This window comes from Crinia signifera, chromosome 2 (assembly GCF_055691185.1).
Source record: "Crinia signifera chromosome 2, ASM5569118v1, whole genome shotgun sequence".
Classification (NCBI taxonomy): Eukaryota; Metazoa; Chordata; class Amphibia; order Anura; family Myobatrachidae; genus Crinia; species Crinia signifera.
The window spans coordinates 355697015-355718124 of NC_139218.1; the positions used below are offsets into that span (position 1 = coordinate 355697015).

The window sequence follows — 21110 nt, forward strand, 5'->3', positions numbered from 1 at the left end:
ATCTTGGCCCCACAGTTTAGAAGCACTGCAGTTTATTAGTGAAGGGGTGGTTTGTGATTCTAACTCCAGCAGAAGAAAAATTACAGGTAATTCATACCTCCCAACATGACCCATGCCAGGAGGGACACAATGCTGTGTTCCTGGACTTCCCTCTTCATTTATGATTGCCAGCACCTGTGTTGAACAGGTGAAGCGATAATAAAGGTGTTTCACCACAGGTGATGGCAATCATTAAATAAGAGGGAAACGCAGGACTAGAGCATTGTGTCCCTCCTGGACAGGGTCATGTTGGGAGGTATGGGTAATGTCACATCTTTTCTTAAAAAAAAAATGCAATTTCATAACTGTTTGGGGCAATCGAGGATAAGCACATACAGGTAGTTATGCTACAATACCGCAGAGCAGATATTTTAATTAAATTTGTTTTTTTTGTGCAATCACAGATGGAAATTACTCTTTTGCTGATTCTTATTTTAAATCGTATGTTTCTTTTGCTGATTTAAAAATGTGTAAAGGGGTATACACATGGGTGATTTTTGGCACTTTTCTAATCAATTTAAACACACTCCCTCCAACATGACCTATTCCATTAGGTACAAAATGCTCTGTTCCTGGACTTCCCTGCCAGCACAGTCCAAAATTCCAAGAGGGGGGTCACATCAACTGTCAGTGAGTCCAGGACAGTGATGTTTGGGGTGGCATTAGGTGTGGCTCCCCTTTTTGAATATTGGACTGTGCTGCAGGCTCACATCTGTAACTGCCACTGGCAAGGAAGTCCAGAGACAGAGACAGCCGCCGGCTCCAGTTTTAATGTAGTCCCTCTCCGCCGGGGCTCGCCAGAGGGGAGGTGCTGGCAAGCGCTGGCACTGAACGAGAGGGGTTCCATGTATGCAGTTAAGATCTAGACAGATAATCTACATGTTCATAAAAAGAGCATTGATTAGTGCAGATCACCCACAGATCCGGGAAGCTCTTTGGCGATTTCCCTAGGCCTAAAATGCTCAGCATGTAGGCTGGACAGAAATCGCCCTGTGTGTATGGGGCTTTAGAAGTATATTTTTAGCGAGAGGTTACAACAAGGATTTCTCACTCTGCCTTGCAGGATTTGTTTGCCTGGCAAATGTTTCCTATTTGTGGAGGGCCATAGGGATAGGCAGTAATGTATTACAGTGTTACTCCAACATTTATTATCAGATTGCACAAGATCAGGTACAGTATATGGTGGAAAGCATCCCAATCCCTGTAATTGATAATGTGTGGCCAAAAGACAGTTGGACACCATTCTTCCCCACAATCTTACATTAGTGAAATTGAAACTGAGTACTTCAGAATGCTAATGGTATTGTCATACATGTCTATGGAGAAGAATGAAGGTGGTGCATGCAACATACACATGGGCAGCAGTTGGCTTTGCTGGGGCACTTTTGAGGTAAGAGGCAAGACATAAAATCTATTCCAGTAAATAAAAAGGACTATAGATTGTAAATTTGCGAGCAGGGACTTCTTACATATTTGACTGCTGTAATTTACCACAGTTAATTAATGAGCGGTGAATATTCAGTTAGACCTGATACCATACAATCCAACATGACCCATTCCAAGAGGGACACAATGCTCTGTTCCGCGACTTCCTTGCCAGTGGCAGTTGCTGAAGTGGGGCTGCAGCAGAGTCCACAGTCCAAAATACAAATAGGGAAGCCACCCCAACTGCCACCCTAAACACTGCCAAACATTGCCAGCTGGGGCTCACTGGCAGTTGGTGTGGCTCCCCTATTTGTGTTTTGGACTGTGCTGCAGCCACAATCTCAGCGACTGCCACTGACAAGTAAGTCCAGTAACAGAGCATTGTGTCCCTCCTGGAATGGGTCATGTTGGGAGGGATGCCGATACATAACATTTATTGAGCATTATGCTTCAGGTGCCTCAGACATGTGCAGTATAATCCCTGATAAGCAGCCCTTGTAACAGCACAACACATGGGTCCGGATACTTATCCCAGATCCCACGCGGTATTGCATGTAAATTGAACATTTTTCTCCCCCCAAAAATGGTCTTTTGAATAGCACAATAATAACCATTGGTTCAAAATTGTGTCCATTTTGTTCGGGAGGTATATGGTCAATTCTAATTGTTATTTTCTCTTCTTGTTTTATTATTTTTTTGTTCTCCATTGTAAAGCGCAATGGGAAATGCTGAACCTAAGTAAGTAATGCTGCTTTCCCACTGCCTAAACGGGTAATGACTCGGTATTTGTAAACGGGTCTTTAAACAGGTAAGAGCCATAATGACCCTTTCCCACTGCAGCTCTTAAATGGTAAATTGCCGTTTAACCCCTTCCCGACATTGCCTTTTATGCTAATTTTTTTTTTTTTTTCCTCCTTGCGTTCAAATAAGCGTAACTTTTTTAATTTTCCGGCTATATAGACACATGAGGGCTTTTTTTTTGCGGGACAAGTTGTACTTTGTAATGGTACCATTTACTATACCGTATAATATTCTGGGGAATCAGGAAATAATTCAATGTGGGGAAAAAAAAAACGCCATTCCACAATTTTGCGCTGGTTACGTTTTTTTTGGAGTTCATAGTTCGTTTAAAATGATGGGTTATCTTTATTCTATGGGTCGTTACGATTCTGGTGATACCAAACTTATATAGTTTTCGTTATGTTTTACCACTAAAAAAAAAAATCGCAACTTTTACGGTTTTTCTAATTTGCGTTGCGTCGCCATGTTCTGCGGCTTATAACTTTTTTATTTTTCCACCTACGGACCTGGGTGAGGGCTCATTTTTTGCGGGCTGAAGTGTACTTTTTAATTAATTTAATTATGGGATATGGGCGACTTTCTGATCTCTTTTAGTTATTTTTTTTTGGGTACGCGATGCGACCAAAAAACGTAGTTTTGGCGTTTGGAATTATTTTCCGTTTACGCCTTTAACCGTGCGGGATAACTAATGTTATATTTTAATAGATCGGACTTTTAGGAACGCGGCGATACCAAATATGTTTATTTTTTTTATTTTTTATTTATTTTTATTTGTGAAATGGGGAAAGGGGGGTGATTTGAACTTTTAATATTTTTTTTTTTATTTTTTTTTTTAAACTTTTTTTTTTTTTTACTTTTACTACAAGGCCCCCTAGTGTACTTGACCACTAGGGGGCGCGATCGCCTGTACTAGGTTCAGCCATAGAGCTCTATGGCTGAACGTAGTGATTTTATGCACTTCCTATTACATCCTGCCTGAGGCAGGATGTAATAGGTATGCATACACGGCCAGCACAGGGGTCTACATTAGACCCCTGGCTACCATGGCAACCGATCGGCACCCTCCGATCTCGCTGCGGGGGGCCCCGATCGGCGCCGGAGGGGGGCGCCCCCCCTCCGATCAGCTATTTAAGCACTGCGGTCGCTTTGCCCGCGGTGCTTAAAGGGTTAAACGGCCACGATCGGCGAACTCGCCGCTCGTGGCCGTGAGAGCAGGGACCTGGCTGTAATATACAGCCATTACCTGCTCTCTTTCAAGCCAGCTCACTCCGTGAGCTGGCTTGATTCCCCCTCAACCGACATATGACGTAAATGTACGTCATATGTCGGGAAGGGGTTAAATACCGTTTTTGTCACATTCACATTGTACCCGTTTAAACCACAAAGCAACCCGTTTAAACCCATATTAACATGGGCTGTCATATTAAAATTGACTTTTCTTTCCCCACAGGATGTGGTGTCTACAGTCATCAGCCAATCATATTCTTATCCTTTATTCCCACTGCCAAAAAACGGCTCCCAAACGGGAAAAACACTGCTTTTTACCCGTTTAACAAATACCGGTATTTGTTAAACGGGTAAAGCAACCTGGCGCATTTCCACTGCAGCTCTACCCGTTTCAAAAGGCTAAAAACCGTCAATTTACCGTTTAAGAGCTGCAGTGGGAAAGGGGTATAAATGATAATAAATGGTAATGTTAGTTAAGGTCAAAAACATTGTTTCAATTTATCTTTTTCAATTTTTAATACTTGCATTTTTAATACTTGCATTACTTAAATGCTCTGTGTTTCACCGTCAGTTACGCAAATTGCTTCTCAATCAGTGAAATCACTTTTCCTGGTGTCTATTTATTCTCTATTTCCTCACTGTTTGGACCAAAGTTGCGATCTATCTTAAAAATGAACATGTACTTTTAAATATGTACATATATAAAAAGGTCAGAAAAGTCACTGGTTAGTTAGTACATGCTTCCATATCGCCACGCAAGGCTCCTACAACCCCAGCTCCTGGAAATAGAAGTACTGTACATTTGTTTGATCTCAGCGATGCTGACCTACATTTCAGAGCTTTTTGTAGGTTCTACTCTCTTCGAATTATATTTCAATGCTTACCATCGTACATTTAGTCTGCTCACTGAAAAATAAATAATTGATAACCTGACATTCCTTTTATGAATTACAAGATTGACTATTTGGTTAAAAACTGCACCAGCTGCGGTGATGGGTATGATCTCAGAGACTTATGCCCATTTCACACAGAAAACCAAATTACCGGGTGAAGCAGTTCTACCCGGTAATCTGCCATGCAACATGGGATCTTTTTTTCTGTGTGAAAGAGTCAACCCGGGTCGTAAATGCCGAACCACCGACCCTGGAATTTACCCGGGTCGAGGAACTGGGATTTAGAACCTGGGTTGACCCTGGTTCTTACAGAATAAATACCTGTGTTATTCTGCAAATTACCGGGTTGAAATTTTAAACCCGATAATTTGCTGTTCAGTGTGAAAAGGGGTCAGGTTGCTTCTGGTAAAAATACCCGGCACTGTAAACACAGGGTAATTGCCCGATTGTATGTCTGAAAGGGGTTGTAATAAGGAGCTGATCGTACCTGCAGCTCCTGCTCTTCTACACAGTGATGATAAAGTGCTGGGTGAAAAACATCCATGGGGCCCAGTGCCACAGAAAAAGTGTAGCCCTAAATTATTTTCCATTCCCAGAACTCCACTAAGGGGAGGCAACAGGCTGTACAATTTGCAACAGGTAACTGGGAATGCTGCTTCAATGTAAATATATCAAGTGCTTGGGCATGTTATGTTGACATTATGTCCACTGTGTCGACAGTGTCTGTCCAGGCCGTTCGAATCGGCATCTATCAAACGGTTTTGTATTGGACTATACAGTACAGATCTGTATAGTCTTGCCTGCACAGTCTATTTAACTCCTCGATTTACACTAAACAGGAGCGCGCACTGGGATCAAACCATTCGATGTCCATTCCATTTCGATTGGATTTTGATTATATAGTAGTCAAAATCGAACACAAAATCTCACCGTGTGTACACAGCATAAGACCTCACTATTCAGGAGACTTAAAAGTAGGTAACTGTAACAAAGCAACTGGGAAATCCATTCATGCTTGGCTGCGTAGAATGAGGAATGAATTAAGAAGTGGTAATGGCACTATAGAGCGATATGTAGGTAAATGGTAACATCATCAGGATAATACAGTATGAGAATGTAAAGTCGACAATGACTAGGGTTGGGATCATTTGGTCTACAGCATGATGTCGACAGCCATTAGGTCGACACCATTAGGTCGACATGGGAAAAGGTCGACATGGGTCTAGGACAACATGGGAAATGGTCGACATGGTTATAGGTCGAAAGGTCATTAGTTCGACAGGTCAATAGTTCGACAATGTCTAGGTCGACAGTGAAAAGGTTGACATGGGGTTTTTCACAGGTTTTTTTACCTGAATGTCAACATGGACACAGTTGAAAGTGCGCCGCATCCCCTTGTATCGCTCACTGCGCTCGCTATGCTCGGCACACTATTTTATTCTCCCACCACGCCTTAGTGGATGGTAGGGCATGACATACCGGCTGTCGGCACATGTCGGCTCAAAAAACTGTGAAACACCCATGTCGATTTTTTGACTGTCGACCTATACACTGTCGAACTAATGCCCTGTTGAACTAACAACCTGTCGAACTAATGACCTTTCGCCCTAGAACCATGTCAAACTTTTCCCATGTCAACATTTTCCCATGTCGACCTTTTCCCATGTCGACCTAATGACTGTCGACCATCATGCTTTAGACCAAATGACCGCATCCCTCTAATGACCGTTACCACTATTAGTCAACAGGAAGAAGGTCGACAACTGTTTGCTTGTGTCGACCTTTTGACCATGTTGATAGTGGACCTATTGACTGTCGACTTACGCTTGTCAATCTAATGATCCACACCTAGAATATAAATATGCAAAGTGCACAGTATAGAGAGAATAACATCATGGGCCAAATGTAATAGAGTGAGAGTTTCAGAAAGTGAGAGATATTGGGAGAGTTTTCCCATGTTTTTTAAAGCAGCAATCATTTACACTGCAAAACCAGGTTGATTTTGCCATGTAATTGATTGCTGCTTTAAAAAACATGGGAAAACTCTCCCAAAATCTCTCACACCCTATTACATTTGGCCCCAAGTGTAATGTTTATGGGCGAGATGTACTAAGCTTTGAAAAGTGATAAATTGGATAGTGATAAGCCATCAACCAATCAGCTCCTAAATGACATCTTTCAAACATAGCCAGATAGAAGCTGATTGGTTGGTTGGTTATCATTCTCCATTTTATCACTTTTCAAATTCAGTACATCTGGCCCTATAGTATATGAGCTACAGGCCATTAAAAAGTCCTTGTAGAGATAAAGGCAGTAAGTACGGATTTTTTTATGACATCACAATAGATGTTTTGCAAGATTTATTGGCGTTTAATAGCAAGATAATGTTCTGCTTTAAAAAATGAAGCACAACATTAATAAATCTGTCAGAATCAATAGGAGACAGTGTCAGCCACATCAGGGATAAAGACCTACAACAACCCGGAGTAGTCATCCAAGGTTCTTCCGTGTCTCTTATTTTAACACATGATTCCCAAGAACCTGAGGAACTAAATAAAAGGAATCTGCCAGAAAAGAAAAAAATATTGATCCTGATCCACAGTCTCCAGAGATAATCGAAATCTTGTCTGATATGCAAAACCAACTGAAAGAGCGCCGGCAGCAGGTCCTTCAGTTATTCCTGATGGAGAGGAGTGTGCTCTGTTCTGCAAGAGACATTTTAAAGACTTAGGCGGTGATTCAGGCACTAGGCTGCGCAGGGCCGGCGCCACCACTAGGCAAATCTAGGCATTTGCCTCGGGCGCCGGCCACTGGAGGGCGGCATTTTGCCCCCCGTGCCGCGGGGGTACCTGTCCTGCGGCGCTGTGTATTTAAAGCTGGCGGCGGAGGCAGCGAGGGGTCCCTGCAGTCAATAAATAACGAGCGCTATCCGCCGGGCTATGCGGAAGCGCTTCTGTTGTGAAAACACTGTCCGCACGCTGATTGGCTGAGATTCAGCCAATCAGCGTGCGCCGTGCGGCCAGTGTTTTCACAACAGAAGCGCTTCCGCATAGCCCGGCGGATAGCGCTCGTTGACTGCAGGGACCCCTCTCTGCCACCGCCGCCAGCTTTAAATACACAGCGCCGCAGGACAGGTACCCCCCCGGCACCGGGGTGCCCCCACCCCGACTGGCCTGGGGCGCTCCGGTGCCTTGCACCGGCCCTGAGGCTGCGTATTCTCACTGCCTAGCGAACAGGTCTACGTACGTCTGTGCAGCCCATATCCTCTCGCTAGCATGTGAGGGGATGTGTACAAGAATGCATCCCCTCACCGGCGGCAAAGGGGAGAGAAATCATTCACTGGTCGGCGACCATCAAATGCTTTCTTTCCCCTTCGGAAATAAAAGTCAGTAAAAACTGACTTCTATTTCACATGGAGTTGGCCGTAAAGGGGGGTGGCGCTGACGTCAGCCGCCTGCTCCGAGCAGGCATCGGGCCTCCTGTGTTCCCAGGGGAACACCCAGCGGTTTCACTGAGCGTTTCCCTGTTCCTGTCCCGCCCCTGCCCGCTCCCTCGGGAGCAACCAGCTCGGCTAGTGTGAAACTCGCCAAAGCCGTTTTCTCCCAGGATTCTCACATGCGCATAAAGGGGCATCCGCAAACCATAAACATCAGGGAATGGGACGACTTTGGCGCGCTATGAGGGGGTCTGAATCTGACCCTTAATTCAATAAATTAGGGGCTGGCCATGCACTATACCCCACCAGTATCATGAAACTGACCCAACATTAGCTATTCCGCCCATATTCCCCAACTGTGCCATACTATTATCCATATGGAAGTCCTGCTGCAACAGTCTGACCACAAAACATATGGGGTGAAATTGAATAGGATGAGAGAATCAGAAAGTGAGAGATATGGTAAGCAATCTCCAGCGGCAATCATTTACATGGCAAAACCGGTTTGATTTTGCAGTGTAAATGATTGCCGCTTTAAAAAAACTGGAGATTTCTTAGCATATCTCTCACTTTCTGATTCTCTCATCCTATTAAAATTCATCCAATAATTGTAATGGTGTAGTTACTATTCGGTGGTTTTTCAAGGATGCAGATTACCAGTGGCTTTCACCAAGACAGTAGTTTTAAAGAAGCAATATAAATAAACGGCCAAATGTATCAAGCTTCAAAAGTGATAAACAACCAGCCAATCAGCTTCTACCTGTTATTTTTCAAACCCAGCCTGTAACATGACAGGTAGGAGCTGATTGGCTTGCTGTTTATCACTCTCCATTTTATCACTTTTTGAAGCTTGATGCATCTGGCCCAAAACCGCCAGTGATCAAAATGGTAAGATAAGGTAATGGTGAGGAAAGTTTACTAAGAAGCGAGTCACGGTAGCTGTGATATAGCAGGTTGACAATTCCTAGATCGACCCCAAAATGTCAAATGGTTAGGATGAAGTAGGGAACGGTTAGAGTTAGGATGCGGGAAGGGACCGTTAGAGTTAGGATGAAGTAGGGGATGGTTAGGGTTAGGATGCAGTAAGGGACAGTTAGGGTTAGGATGCGGGAGGGGACAATTAGGGTTAGGATGAAGTAGAGGACGGTTAGGGTTAGGATGCAGGAGGGGACAGTTAGGGTTAGGATGCGGGAGGGGATGGTTAGGATGCGGGAGGGGACGGTTAGGGTTAGGATGCGGGAGGGGACGGTTAGGATACGGGAGGGGACGGTTAGGATGCGGGAGGGGAGGGTTAGGGTTAGGATGCGGGAGGGGACGGTTGGGATGCGGGAGGGGACGGTAAGGATGCGGGAGGGGATGGTTAGGTTTAGGATGCGGGAGGGGACCGTTAGGGTTAGGATGTGGGAGGGGACGGTTAGGGTTAGGATGAAGTAGGGGATGGTTAGGATGTGGTAGGGGACAGTTAGGGTAAGGATGCAGGAGGGGACATTTAGTGTTAGGATGAAGTAAAGGACGGTTAGGGTTAGGATGCGGGAGGGGACAGTTAGGGTTAGGATGCGGGAGGGGACGGTTAGGGTTAGGATGTTAAAGGGGACGGTTAAGGTTAGGATGCGGGAGGGGACAATTAGGGTTAGGCTATTGGAGGAGTCAAGGTGAAAATGCTCACCATTATCTGTATGCAAGCTAAAGAGGCATACATGTGGTACATTATGTACTTGAGATTTTGACTATATGGTCAAAATAGGAAGAAAAGTTAGTACATATCGCACAGAGGTATTTAACAATATAGGAGTTATATTGAGAATATGATGTTTCCCTTAGCAACCAGATTATATCTATTATCTGCTAGAAGATAAATAAAAAAAATCTAATTGGTTGCTATGGGCAACACCATATCATCAATAGAACTCCCATCTTAGTAAATGTATCCGACGGTGTCTATACACTATGCTGATGCCCCGTCCTGCAAGGGTGGTATCACAAGTAAAAATAGACTGGGCAGGCCAGTCAGTAGTTACTGTATGGTATGCAATCTAGTGTTCTAGAATAGTCAAAATTGTCCATAGTCATAATTGAACAGAAATGTAGTCAAAATCTGTGGTTCTGGGCTCTGGGTAGTTCACGGGAAATCTCACTGTGTGTATGCACCATAAGTATCAGGAGTCAGTTATTGGGATTCTGGGCATCAGGATCCTGACCGCTCGGATTCCAATAACATCCTTTATTACATATACAGATGGAGCGTGCCTCTTCTTTGCTTGGCGCCCGCCAGATCCCCTCCTCTGGCGAGCGCCGGCGATAGAGACTGGGAAGCGCGTGCGTCTCACACGCACGCGCGTCCCAGTCTCTCAACGGTGGCGTTGCAGGTCCCTGCCCGTCTCCACTTCAGGGAGACGGGCAGGGTTAGGGGGTACGGCAGGGCAGCAAGGGGCACCAGGGGAGGTGGCGGGGACCCGGGACATGGTCCGTGCGCCCCTGGCCGGAGCCGGCTGCTGGCGGGGGCTGACGATAGAATCGCCAGCCCCTGCATAGTTAAGGCCGGCTCCATCTGTATGGTTTGCAATCTATAGGAGCTCATAAAGTTAATCTGGGTACAATGAAGGTACAGTATGGGCGAATGATCAAATGTTGAGGTGCTGGGATTCCGATGGATGAGCCCTGAACTGCCTTCCGCGCAACTTTGTTCTCATAACAATAAATGTTTTAAATATTGATCTTGCAAACAGCAGAAACAAAGAACGATACTGGCTGTACACCCACCACACTTTCTGCACATTGCCCAGCCACCCACATCTGGCCCCCACAATTCCAATGCACACGTTTTATAAGAAAAGATGAAGTATTAAGACACGATATTGAACACACTTCAAACATGAGGTGAAAGGTACATGGGGTAAAATTACAAAAAGTTCCTAACCAATCATTGAGAACACACTGATTCTTCTTACTTGCTCATTTTGAACGGTACTTGTGTAGTTTCACGGTGGCACTTACGTCGTCAGCGAAGCGTCCCTGTCCGAATCAGCGTAGTGTTCCCGCGGCCAGCGTAGCTAGCATAGACAGTCAGTGGCCAGTGTACTTAGCATAGTCAGTCAGAAATAGCATGGTGTACGCACGGCCGCTTAGCATAGCCAGCGTCCCTGTCAGAGCCAGCGCACCCCCACTATCCACGCCAACCCGAAGCATGTAAATGTATCTATCTCTCATTCCATTTTTCCCCAAAAATGTGACGGCTACATAATGTGGGCTAGGGTAAATGAGGGACATTGGTAGACTAATGAGAGAGAGAAGGAGATTACTGCTATTTCAGGGAGTCTCCTGCAGAATGCAGGAGGGTAGGCAACTATGGGATGCTGGGATGCACAGTTCAACAACAGCTGAAGGGCCAAAGGTTCCCCATCCCTGGTCTAAAGTATTATCTGCCTATGTGCATATAAGGATATCCAGGCTTTGAAATAATTTCCAACAAGCATTGAAAGATAAGAATAACTTGTTTTAGTACAGTTCTTAGCCAGAAACACCATCTGGTGTTTAGCACTAAGGTTGGGTAACCAATAGGAAGACCCGGATCGTGGCTGTCGGGATGACCAATGTTAAAATACATTGGTCACACCGAACGATCTAGGGCACAACCACATGATATATAGTTCATTGCCGCATTCATCTGTATTTTGTCATCAGCCGGGCCGAGCCATCTGACGAGCAGCACACAGTTAACATATTTGGCATCAATGCAAAGGCAGAAGATAACTATGGCTTGTCAAATCAGTTTTCAGTTGACAGCCCCAGATAGTGCTATATCTGTTCAAATATCTCCCAGCTGCCAGCGATGAAAGATCGGCAATTATAGGTGCCAACAGGTGGTGATTATATCCTGAACAGTGGGCGTCAGGGTTCTAGTTGTTAGGGGATTCAATGGAAGAAATGTAAATATCTCATTTATACCTAAATGTAAATTGTCCTATACCTTCTCCTTTCCCTAAAGGAATCCTCAGGAACCCTATTCCTAAACAGAGTTCCTCTATAGTAAACAACTGTCAAAATCTGGTGCTACACTACAGCCCATGGCAGAGTCACTACATGTACCCGTAAGAAGCCCTTTTGTGGGAGATAATCTACAGCAGGCATGTCCAAACTATGGCCCTCCAGCTGTTGTGAAACTACAAGTCCCATCATGCCTTGCCACAATTTTGCTATTAGGGAATGCTAAAACGATTGCAAGGCATGCTAGGATATGTAGTTTCACAACAGCTGGAGGGCCACAGTTTGGACTGATCTACAGAGAACAAAACCTCTGACTGAAGGGAAAAAGGAATGTGTAACCGAGAACGTCATTTTATGTAGTAACTTCAATCCTGGTAATAAACATTAACACTGGTGGCAGAAGTCTCCATTGCAACCACAAAAATGTCATAATTCATCTTTATGTCACTAGTTACCATTCTGTCAAAATGATGTAACACCATAACATTAATGTCAAGGGCTGTGAGCACCCGAACTGAGCAACACTTGAAATTACTTTGTTGGGTGCCATCGAATGGCCACTGGTGCGCACGAGCAGCGCTAGCTTTTTATTATACGGGATTGGGACATTATGGACCTGGTTCCGTTTTTTAGTTCTACAGATGTAGCGCCTGTCATTCAGGCAGGGGCCGTCGGTGGATTCGCCAGCCCCTGCAAGGGGATGCGCTCGCATGAAACGCACGCGCATCCCTTTCAACCGGAGCTCCCCCCAGGTCCCCAACGCATCGTTGCCGCCTCCCACCACCCCGCTCCCCCCCCCTAACCCTGCCCATCTCCCTGAAGCGCATGCTAACTGGGATGTGTGTGCTTGTGGGATGCTCGCGTGTCCCAGTCAGATGGAGCGCCGGCTCGCCAGAGTGCCGTGGCGGTCTGGCGAGCCCTGGCACTGAGCAAGAGTTGCTCCATCTGTACAGTGTCTAGATAGACAGTCAGTAGGTCTACCCCAAAAGTTTGACATGCAGTAGGTCTACAGGTGTCGACATTGACACCCCGCCCCCCCTACCTTTTTTCATGTCGACATTTTGACCCTGTCGACATTTTGACCCTGCCCACCTATTGCATGTCGACCTTTTGGGGGTAGACCTACTGGCTGTCTATCTAGATTCTAGACACTGTGGGGGAAATTTAATACGATGGGAGTTCCATTTCACATGGCATGTTGCTATGGGCAACCAATCAGGATATACTTCTTATTTATTTTGCACCTTCAAAAAGATAATAGATAGGAGAGATCAGGCGTGAAATGACAATTGAATACGTGTCCAATCTTTTCAAATCGGATACTAATGAGATGGACATCGGAATGTGTACAGGTGGTGATAACTGATGAATTAACACTGGAATTCCAATTGTACATTTTTCTAAAAAAGCCGCTCTTCCAGGTGATTATCGGATGGGGACCCACCAGATGTGGGATGGGAAAGACGGTAATTTCAGTCAGAAGACCGCCTTATACGACTGAGGATTAATTGTAATTAATGTTTTAAAAGAAAGTACCAGCGTATTTTATAGAAATCAATTATATACATTACCTAATTAAATATCAGGAGCATTCAGGGGTAGATTTATTAAGCTCGGTGAAGTGATAATGGGGCAGATGCATGAAGCCTTAACAAGAGATAAATGTAAGGGTGATAAGGAGAGATAAACGTCCAGCCAATCAGCTCCTTACTGACTTTTTTCAAACACAGCCTGTAACATGGCAGTTAGCAGGTGATTGGCTGGACATTTATCTCTCTTTATCACCCTTGCATTTTACTCTTGTTAAGGCTTAATACATCTGCCCCAAAGTGTCTGGTCTTTATCACTGGCCAATCAGCTCCTACCTGTCATTTTTCAAACCAAGCCTGTAACTTCACAGTTAGGAGCTGATTGGCTGGTGATAAAGTACCAGCCACATTATCACTTCACCGAGCCTAATAAATCTGCCCCTGTGCTATTATCATATCTCTGAATCCTGAGAAACATTGTTTTGCACTTTTCCATTTCAGAAGCTTTATGCTGTTTGTTTTATTATTATCACTTTATATAAACTTTTATACAGGCTATGGAGGAGATCTACTTAGCCTTGGAGAGAGAGATAAAGTGTATAGCGATAAAGGGGTCTATTTACAAAGCCTTGGAAAGAGATAAAGTGGAGGGTGATAAAAATACCAGCCAATTTTTTACAGTCTGTTTTTGAAAAATAACAGTTAAGAGCTGGTTGGCTGCTACGTTATCCCTCTCCACCTTATCCCTCTCCAAGGCTTAGTACATCTGCCTCCTATATCTCTTGAATGTAGGGTTTTATATCTCACGTTGGGTAACAGGAGCTGGCAAATGGACTGAGAGGTGGGCAACAACAAAGGAGAAACGTACCCAGGCGGTGCTCCATTTTCTGAGTACCCAACAGGCGAAACTTGTGCCACCCCCCCTGCTTGGCTCACAGAGACAATAACATGGGTCATATTAATGCACACCTCTTACATCATATCCCTGCCCAGTGGCCACCCAGTCACCCCCATCTGTCACTGATACTGAGCAGGATGCCAAGATAATAGTGTACAATATGTGCCAGTGATAGAGTATCTGTAGTACAGGGTGCGTTACCTTTAGCAGGCAGAGTTGTCATGCATGGTGTCTGTGCTGCTCCTCTTCTTGCTGTCCTATGCTGTTGCACAGCCTGTTCCCCCCCTTGTTTCTCTTGTCAGTGTCTGCTCCACCTCCTGCAACAAGCCTAGGCAACCACTTGCAGTGTCTGCCTCCCACAGCATCCTGATTGGGCTCTGAGCTTCTTACAGCTTCATTTCCACAGCTCACGTCAATCATCCCCCAAGCCCTGAGAGTTCCAAAACCCACGGGGTGCACGAAAGAGAGAGAGAGAGAAAAAGAGAGAGAGAGAGAGAGAGAGAGTGTGTGTGTGTGTGTGTGTGTGTGTGTGTGTGTGTGTGTGAGAGAGAGAGAGAGAGTGTGTGTGTGTGTGTGTGTGTGTGTGTGTGTGTGTGTGTGTGTGTAAGAGAGAGAGGGAAAGAGAATCCTTGTAGGGGAGAGGGCGGCTGGGTCACAGGCAGCCATGGTAGAGGCAGGTGGCTGACAATTTCATTTATTATTTCTGTAGTTATATAACACCAGCAGAGTCTCTTTGTTAACAAAGAACATTGAATTATTCACTCAGCAACAAACGCAGACCATTCATCAGACTTTATCTCACTCGCCGGGCGCAGATAAAGATTGTTATTAACTTGTCATCAAAGAATGGTAGCATGGTGGGATAAACATTATTATCAGTGACTGGCTTTATTATACCTGCCTGCTGCTGCCCTGTGCAGCTATAGTAATCACTGCATGTAGCCTACCTGTCATCAGCTGTCGCACTGTGCTGACCAATATGTATTCTATTAATTCACTCTTTAATAGATGGGTTCTTGACCCGTGTTGGGGCCGCAAGAACACGGCAATAACCCGGGTCTAGAGTGCGGTCTGAAAGCGGTATTACTGATGTCAGAGGCACAAAATGTCTGCTTCCACGGTAAGTGACCGCAACTAGGCAGAACTAGATAGTCCATAACCACTAGCAAGTGACTGATTTACTTGACTGTGGTTCTGCAAAGTTGACTTGGGGTTTGGGGCATTCTGCTGGAGACTCCCTGAAATAGCAATCTCCCTCTCTCCCTCATTAGTCTAGCAATCTCCCTCATCTCACCTAGCCCACATAACACTGTTACACCATAGTTACCTCCCCCCTCCTGCATGCTGCAGGAGACTCCCTGAAATAACAGCAATCTCCCTCTCTCCCTCATTAGTCTAGCAATCTCCCTCATTTTACCTAGCCCACATTACACTGACACATTTTTGGGGAAAAAAGGAATGAGAGACAGATATATTTACATTGAATCATCAGCACCATTTCCCAGCACTTTACCAAGTATAATATCTCCTACTAACTGCTTTTGGGGCTCATCTACTTTGGATATCAGTCTTTATAAAAGATTCCTTTCAGATGTAGCAGTACACACCTAGATTCTAGATGCCTTGTTGACAAGCTCTTTTCACAATTTATCCATATACGGAACTAGACACGCCCTTTGGGTGAAGCAGGACACGCCCCCTCAATGGGGGCACTGTGCAAAATTCTACTACCAACTACTGTATAATCTCCCTGAAACTCATTATCAAAAGTAGGCAAGTATGGGGTATAGACACCATTACTAGTTATATATGTACCACTTATTTTTCTATCATAAAAGAGGGTACATATAGTTTATTACAGATATATTGAGTTTCTTGTAGTCTTATGAACACTTTTGAGATCATAGGGCAAATGTAATAGGGTGTGAGAATCAGAAAGTGAGAGATTTTGGGAGAGTTTCTCCATTTTTTTAAAGCAGGAATCATTTACACTGAAAAAAAAACAGGTTGATTTTGCCACGTAAATGATTGCCGCTTTAAAAAATGGGAAAACTCTTCCAAAATCTCTCACTTCCTGATTATTTTCACATATCTTCATACCTAATAATAAATGTTTGGGCTCTGTGGCTGTTCACAATCTATTTAAGTTATCATTAATATTAGCTGGCATATGGTTACACTTTCTCATCTGAATTGAATAGGCAAGTGTGATATTTGCCCTAACTGTGTAGATAATACAAAGTTCACCTGACGTGAAAATGCAGTCAAAAAATTCTAAACTGCAGTATCTGGAGACAGTTCTGGCTGCATTTCCCATATGTGTGACCTTCGCTTACTCCACTGACAGTCTAATTTATCAACGTCGGTGGTCACAGTATAATTATTACACAATACAAAGGTTTCAACAAATTAATTACAGCAGTTTTATTATGTAGAATGACACTTGCATTTATAACACACTCATTACGTCAAACGGACAATTTTATTGTACTGGAAGATGAATCGCCTTCTCCATGAGATCTACTTGCTGCATATATAAATTTCGGGAATCACAGTAAAAGAAATATCATTTTAAGGATAACACAAAACTCAGTTATCTCTCTATTATCTCTATATCTGGCTATATCTCCGCTTTCACCTAAATCATCTTACTCAAACAATATGTTAACAGATTAAAATATATTTCACTGCCTTGCGGCAAGAGAACAAACAGCAAAGTATTATTGTGTAATTATCTCTATAACTCTGAACAGCATCAATACCTTAAACCAACAGTACTTCTATTCAATGTGTCTAGGTTATTGCGCAATAACTCTATTTTAATACACAAAACCTGAAGCGCTTTCCCTTCTTTCCCAGAATCCCTTCCCGTGGCCACTGTCCCGAAGCTACAGTCCCCAGCTGGTTTTCCGGATCTCTCTGCAGGTAAGTCTTTTCCCTTCAATAGTACTAGATAACCTTGTATGTAACTTCTGTCTATCCTGACTCTTCACTGGCTGTTATATCTGTCTATCATCCAGGCTGTTACAGTGTTTCTTTATGTAACTGCAAAGGAGGTTAACTATATTTCGCTGGCTATAGTAGTCAATAATCTCTGTTACACTAATATGTGTACACTGTGGCAGAGGATTCCCCTGGCCCTATGACAGCCGGGTTTAGCCTCTGGCATGCAAAGTCTTTCTTTACTGACAACATGGGTAAGTATGCAGGCTTCGTTTAGTAGGCGTCCCCTGGCTCACCTACAGCCGGGTTTAGCCTATGGCAGCTGGGATAGAGATGGAGGTGTGGTGTGGGGCGTTCCTGGCTAGGCAGCTAGGCCGTCTCTATTAGACCGAGGGCGGGGTTAGCACTCACCGCGCCCCGTAGGCACTTCCAGTTCAATGGCGTCACCGCTTGAAGGCCCGCCTATCGCCTCTGGTCTCCGCCCGCTGTGACGCGTCTCAGCCTCTGACGACGCTTCAGGACCTCCGGCTCCAGCTCTGCCTCTGACACCGCAGACAGCTCCCTGGACGCGCCGGAACGGGATGTCGGATCTCCGGGTGAGTAATTAGCTCTCTCCCCGGCACCGCTTCTCGCTGCTCTCTCTGCACTCTTCCCCGTCAGCCACAAACTGTCTGCGCCACACCGCCAACCGCCGCTGCTGCGTACCGTCCACACCCGTCAGTTACACAGCGCGAGCTGTGTCCCTCTTCACTGGCCACGTTCCCGATAACTTTATTTGTTCATAGCGCCGGGTATTAACCCTGTCCTGGCTCCGAGTTCAGTGTGTCCTAGTCCCGCAAATAGCTTCTCTGGCCAAGATTCACTCACTTCTATGGCAGTTCATCAAAGTTCCCTGCCTCCTTAGGAGTACATAAGTATTTAAACACTATATGGCCAAACTCTTATATTGTCCATAGGGAATTTTACACAGAGTATAAATAGACACATACCCTTATTAGGGGTAGAGGATATCACATTCTCCCCTTCTAAATATTTGCATGTCCTCATGCATATGAAAATAACATTAACTATTATGTACATTACTGAGAAATCACTCTGACATGAGTGATACTTATGAATTACTCTCGGTACCTAGGAGGTGGAACCCCTCTGGTACTTCGTTCAGACCTCCTCGGTTCTGGTATAGCATTCACTAATGTGAGCATTTCCATGTCCTCTGTCGGCAACTGGAATTCTTTCTCGTGTTGCTCTGCAATATCAGCACCCTCATCCAAGCCGATCCTCTCCTCCGATAAGGAATCCTGGTGAGTAGACAGGGCCCCTTTCATGGGCCAGAAGAGGGTCATCATGTGATTAAATGATCTCCAGGCTGGACTCGCAGGACTGTCTGGGGACTCCGATGCATAATTGTCCGTTCCTGGTTTCATTTTCGATACATCTGAATCGGACTGATGGGAGGAACATCGCTTTATTTGGTTACGGTGCACTAGCCATGAACCCCCTCCATTCATTTTGGAAATCTCATAAGTATTTACTTCCGGATATGGAATTGTTACAATTTTGTACACCTCGGATTCCCAAAAGGGCTCCAATTTGGAGGATCTTTGGTTCTTTCTTTTCCAGATGGAATCCCCGACGTGCAATTCTTCGGCTTCAGCCGTTTCATTATAATTTTCCTGTTGACGCTGACGAGCATTTTCCATGTTTCTCTGGACCACTTGGTAAGCATTATCGAATCTTTTACGATGTTCTTCCACCCACGAGTTCTGGAAGACCTCTTCCGTCCGCACCTCCGTGGGTACGCCCAATTGGATGTCGGCCGGTATCCTCCCCTCTCGTCCGAAGAGTAGATAGAAGGGTGTGTATCCCGTAGAACTGTGAACTGAATTATTATACAAAAACGTAAGTTCCGGTAATAAAAGAGGCCAGTCTTTCCTTTCCAAAGGCCGGGATTGCACGCAGCATTCTAATGAGATTCTGATTCATTCGTTCACAAAGCCCGTTACACTGGGGGTGATAGGCAGTCGTGCGCAGTTTCTCGCACCCGTACAATTTACAAAGTTCATAGAATAGCCCGGACTCGAAGGCTGACCCTTGATCGGTTAGAATCTGATCGGGAAATCCGTAAGGCCTTATGAATGCTTTCCACAAAATCTCCGCCGTGACTTGAGCAGTAATGTTCTTGACAGGCAGGGCAACCACAAATTTGGAAAAGTGATCTATAATGGTGATGGCATATTGATATCCGGACCGGCTGGGCTCTAACTTCACGTGGTCGATCGCCACCAGCTCTAGTGGTCTATTGGTGACGATGGGGTGTAGTGTAGCTTTTTGCCGGGAGTTTGGTGGATTCTTCTGTGCACAATTAGTACAAGTGGCACACCACTCCTCTATATCCGCCTTCATTCCGACCCAATAGAAATGTCTCCGCAACAAGCTCTCCGTTCTTTGCACTCCGAAATGACCAGAGTTATTGTGATACGCCTGTAGTAACTTGGCCTTCTCCACCCGAGGCACCAAAATCTGTGACACGGGGCGATGGGTCTGTGGATGAATGCCACACCGAACTACGAGTCCTTTCTGTATTTTTAACTTTTCTCGTTGACGAAGTAACTTAACCAGTTCCGGATCAGATAGCTGCCTTTCTTCCTTGTTCAGCACCGTGTTGGTAATTAGTAAATGTTTCAAAGTGGACATTACCATATTACTGGTTTGTATTTCCCTCCACTCTCCTTCCGTATCTGATGAAATGAGGCATTGTGGGACCGGTGCACTGGCTAACGATCGGTGTCTTTCGGATTTGATCTTAGCAAAAGCTACCTGAAAGGCAGGCATTTCCACCTCTTCCCATTCGTCATTTCCCTCCTCTTCCAGGGTCGGCGATGGGACTCTTGACAGCGCGTCCGCATTCAGATTACTTCTGCCGCTGCGATACTTGATTTTGAAGTCAAAGTTGGCTAACCTAGAGACCCATCGCTGTTCTACGGCCCCCAGCTGCGCGTTGGGCAAATGTGCCAAAGGATTATTATCCGTGAACGCAATAAAGGACTGTCCCAACAGATAGTGTTTAAACCTCTCGGTCACTGCCCAGACTAACGCAAGGAATTCTAATTTAAACGCGCTGTAATTAGCATCGTTGCGTTCACTTCTTTTGAGGCTTCGGCTTGCATATGCTATCACTCTCTCGATGCCATGCTGCTTCTGAGCGAGTACAGCCCCCAATCCTTGGTTACTGGCATCAGTATACAGAAGAAATGGTTGTTTGTAGTCCGGATAGGACAGGATCGGTGCTTCAATTAACAATTTCTTTAATGTTTCGAATGACTGTTGTTGGCATTCAGTCCATGTAACTGGAGTATTTTTCCTCAAGTTTAGGCGTGTAATGCCTCTCAGAGTCTCATGGAGTGGAGCAGCAATCTGAGCGAACCCTTTGATAAAACGTCGATAGTAACCGACAAATCCCAAGAACCGCCGTACTTCAGTTAAGGTTTTGGGACTTGGCCAATCCTGGACCACCGATGTCTTTTCGGCGTCTGGCAACACTCCATCCGCTCCAACAATATGGCCGAGGTATTTCACCTGTGTCTTTAACAAGTGGCACTTAGATGGTTTCACTTTAAGCCCATAATTTGCCAATCTCTCTAAAACCTCACGCAGATGTTCTAAATGCTCATGGTATGTCTGAGAGTATATGATGATATCATCGAGGTACAATAGTACGATATGAAAGTTCTTGTCCCCGAGGCAGTGCTCCATTACTCTTTGAAATGTGGCCGGAGCATTAGTGAGTCCGAACGGCATCCGCTCCCACTCGTATAGACCCATAGGCGTGGTGAAAGCGGTCTTTTCCTGATCCGCTGGGTCTACTTGGACTTGCCAATAGCCACTAGTCAAGTCTAGTGTGGAGAAATATGTCGCCTGTTTCAATGCTGTGA

The 21110-nt window shown here is 45.0% G+C and overlaps 1 protein-coding gene across 2 annotated transcripts in view; it reads right to left on the minus strand.

Annotated features, from left to right (window-relative positions):
- The window catches only part of FRY (FRY microtubule binding protein), a 367656-nt gene extending 353074 nt beyond the window's left edge, over positions 1 to 14582 (minus strand). Inside the window, exon 1 of one of the 2 annotated variants that reach the window (XM_083169823.1) lies at positions 14434 to 14582. In XM_083169823.1, the coding sequence (XP_083025949.1) occupies positions 14434 to 14455 (22 nt within the window). In that variant the 5' untranslated portion in view covers positions 14456 to 14582. The remainder of the gene's footprint in view (positions 1 to 14433) is intronic. The other variant, XM_083169830.1, reaches the window with a different exon arrangement.
- Between the last annotated feature and the right edge of the window lie 6528 nt (positions 14583 to 21110).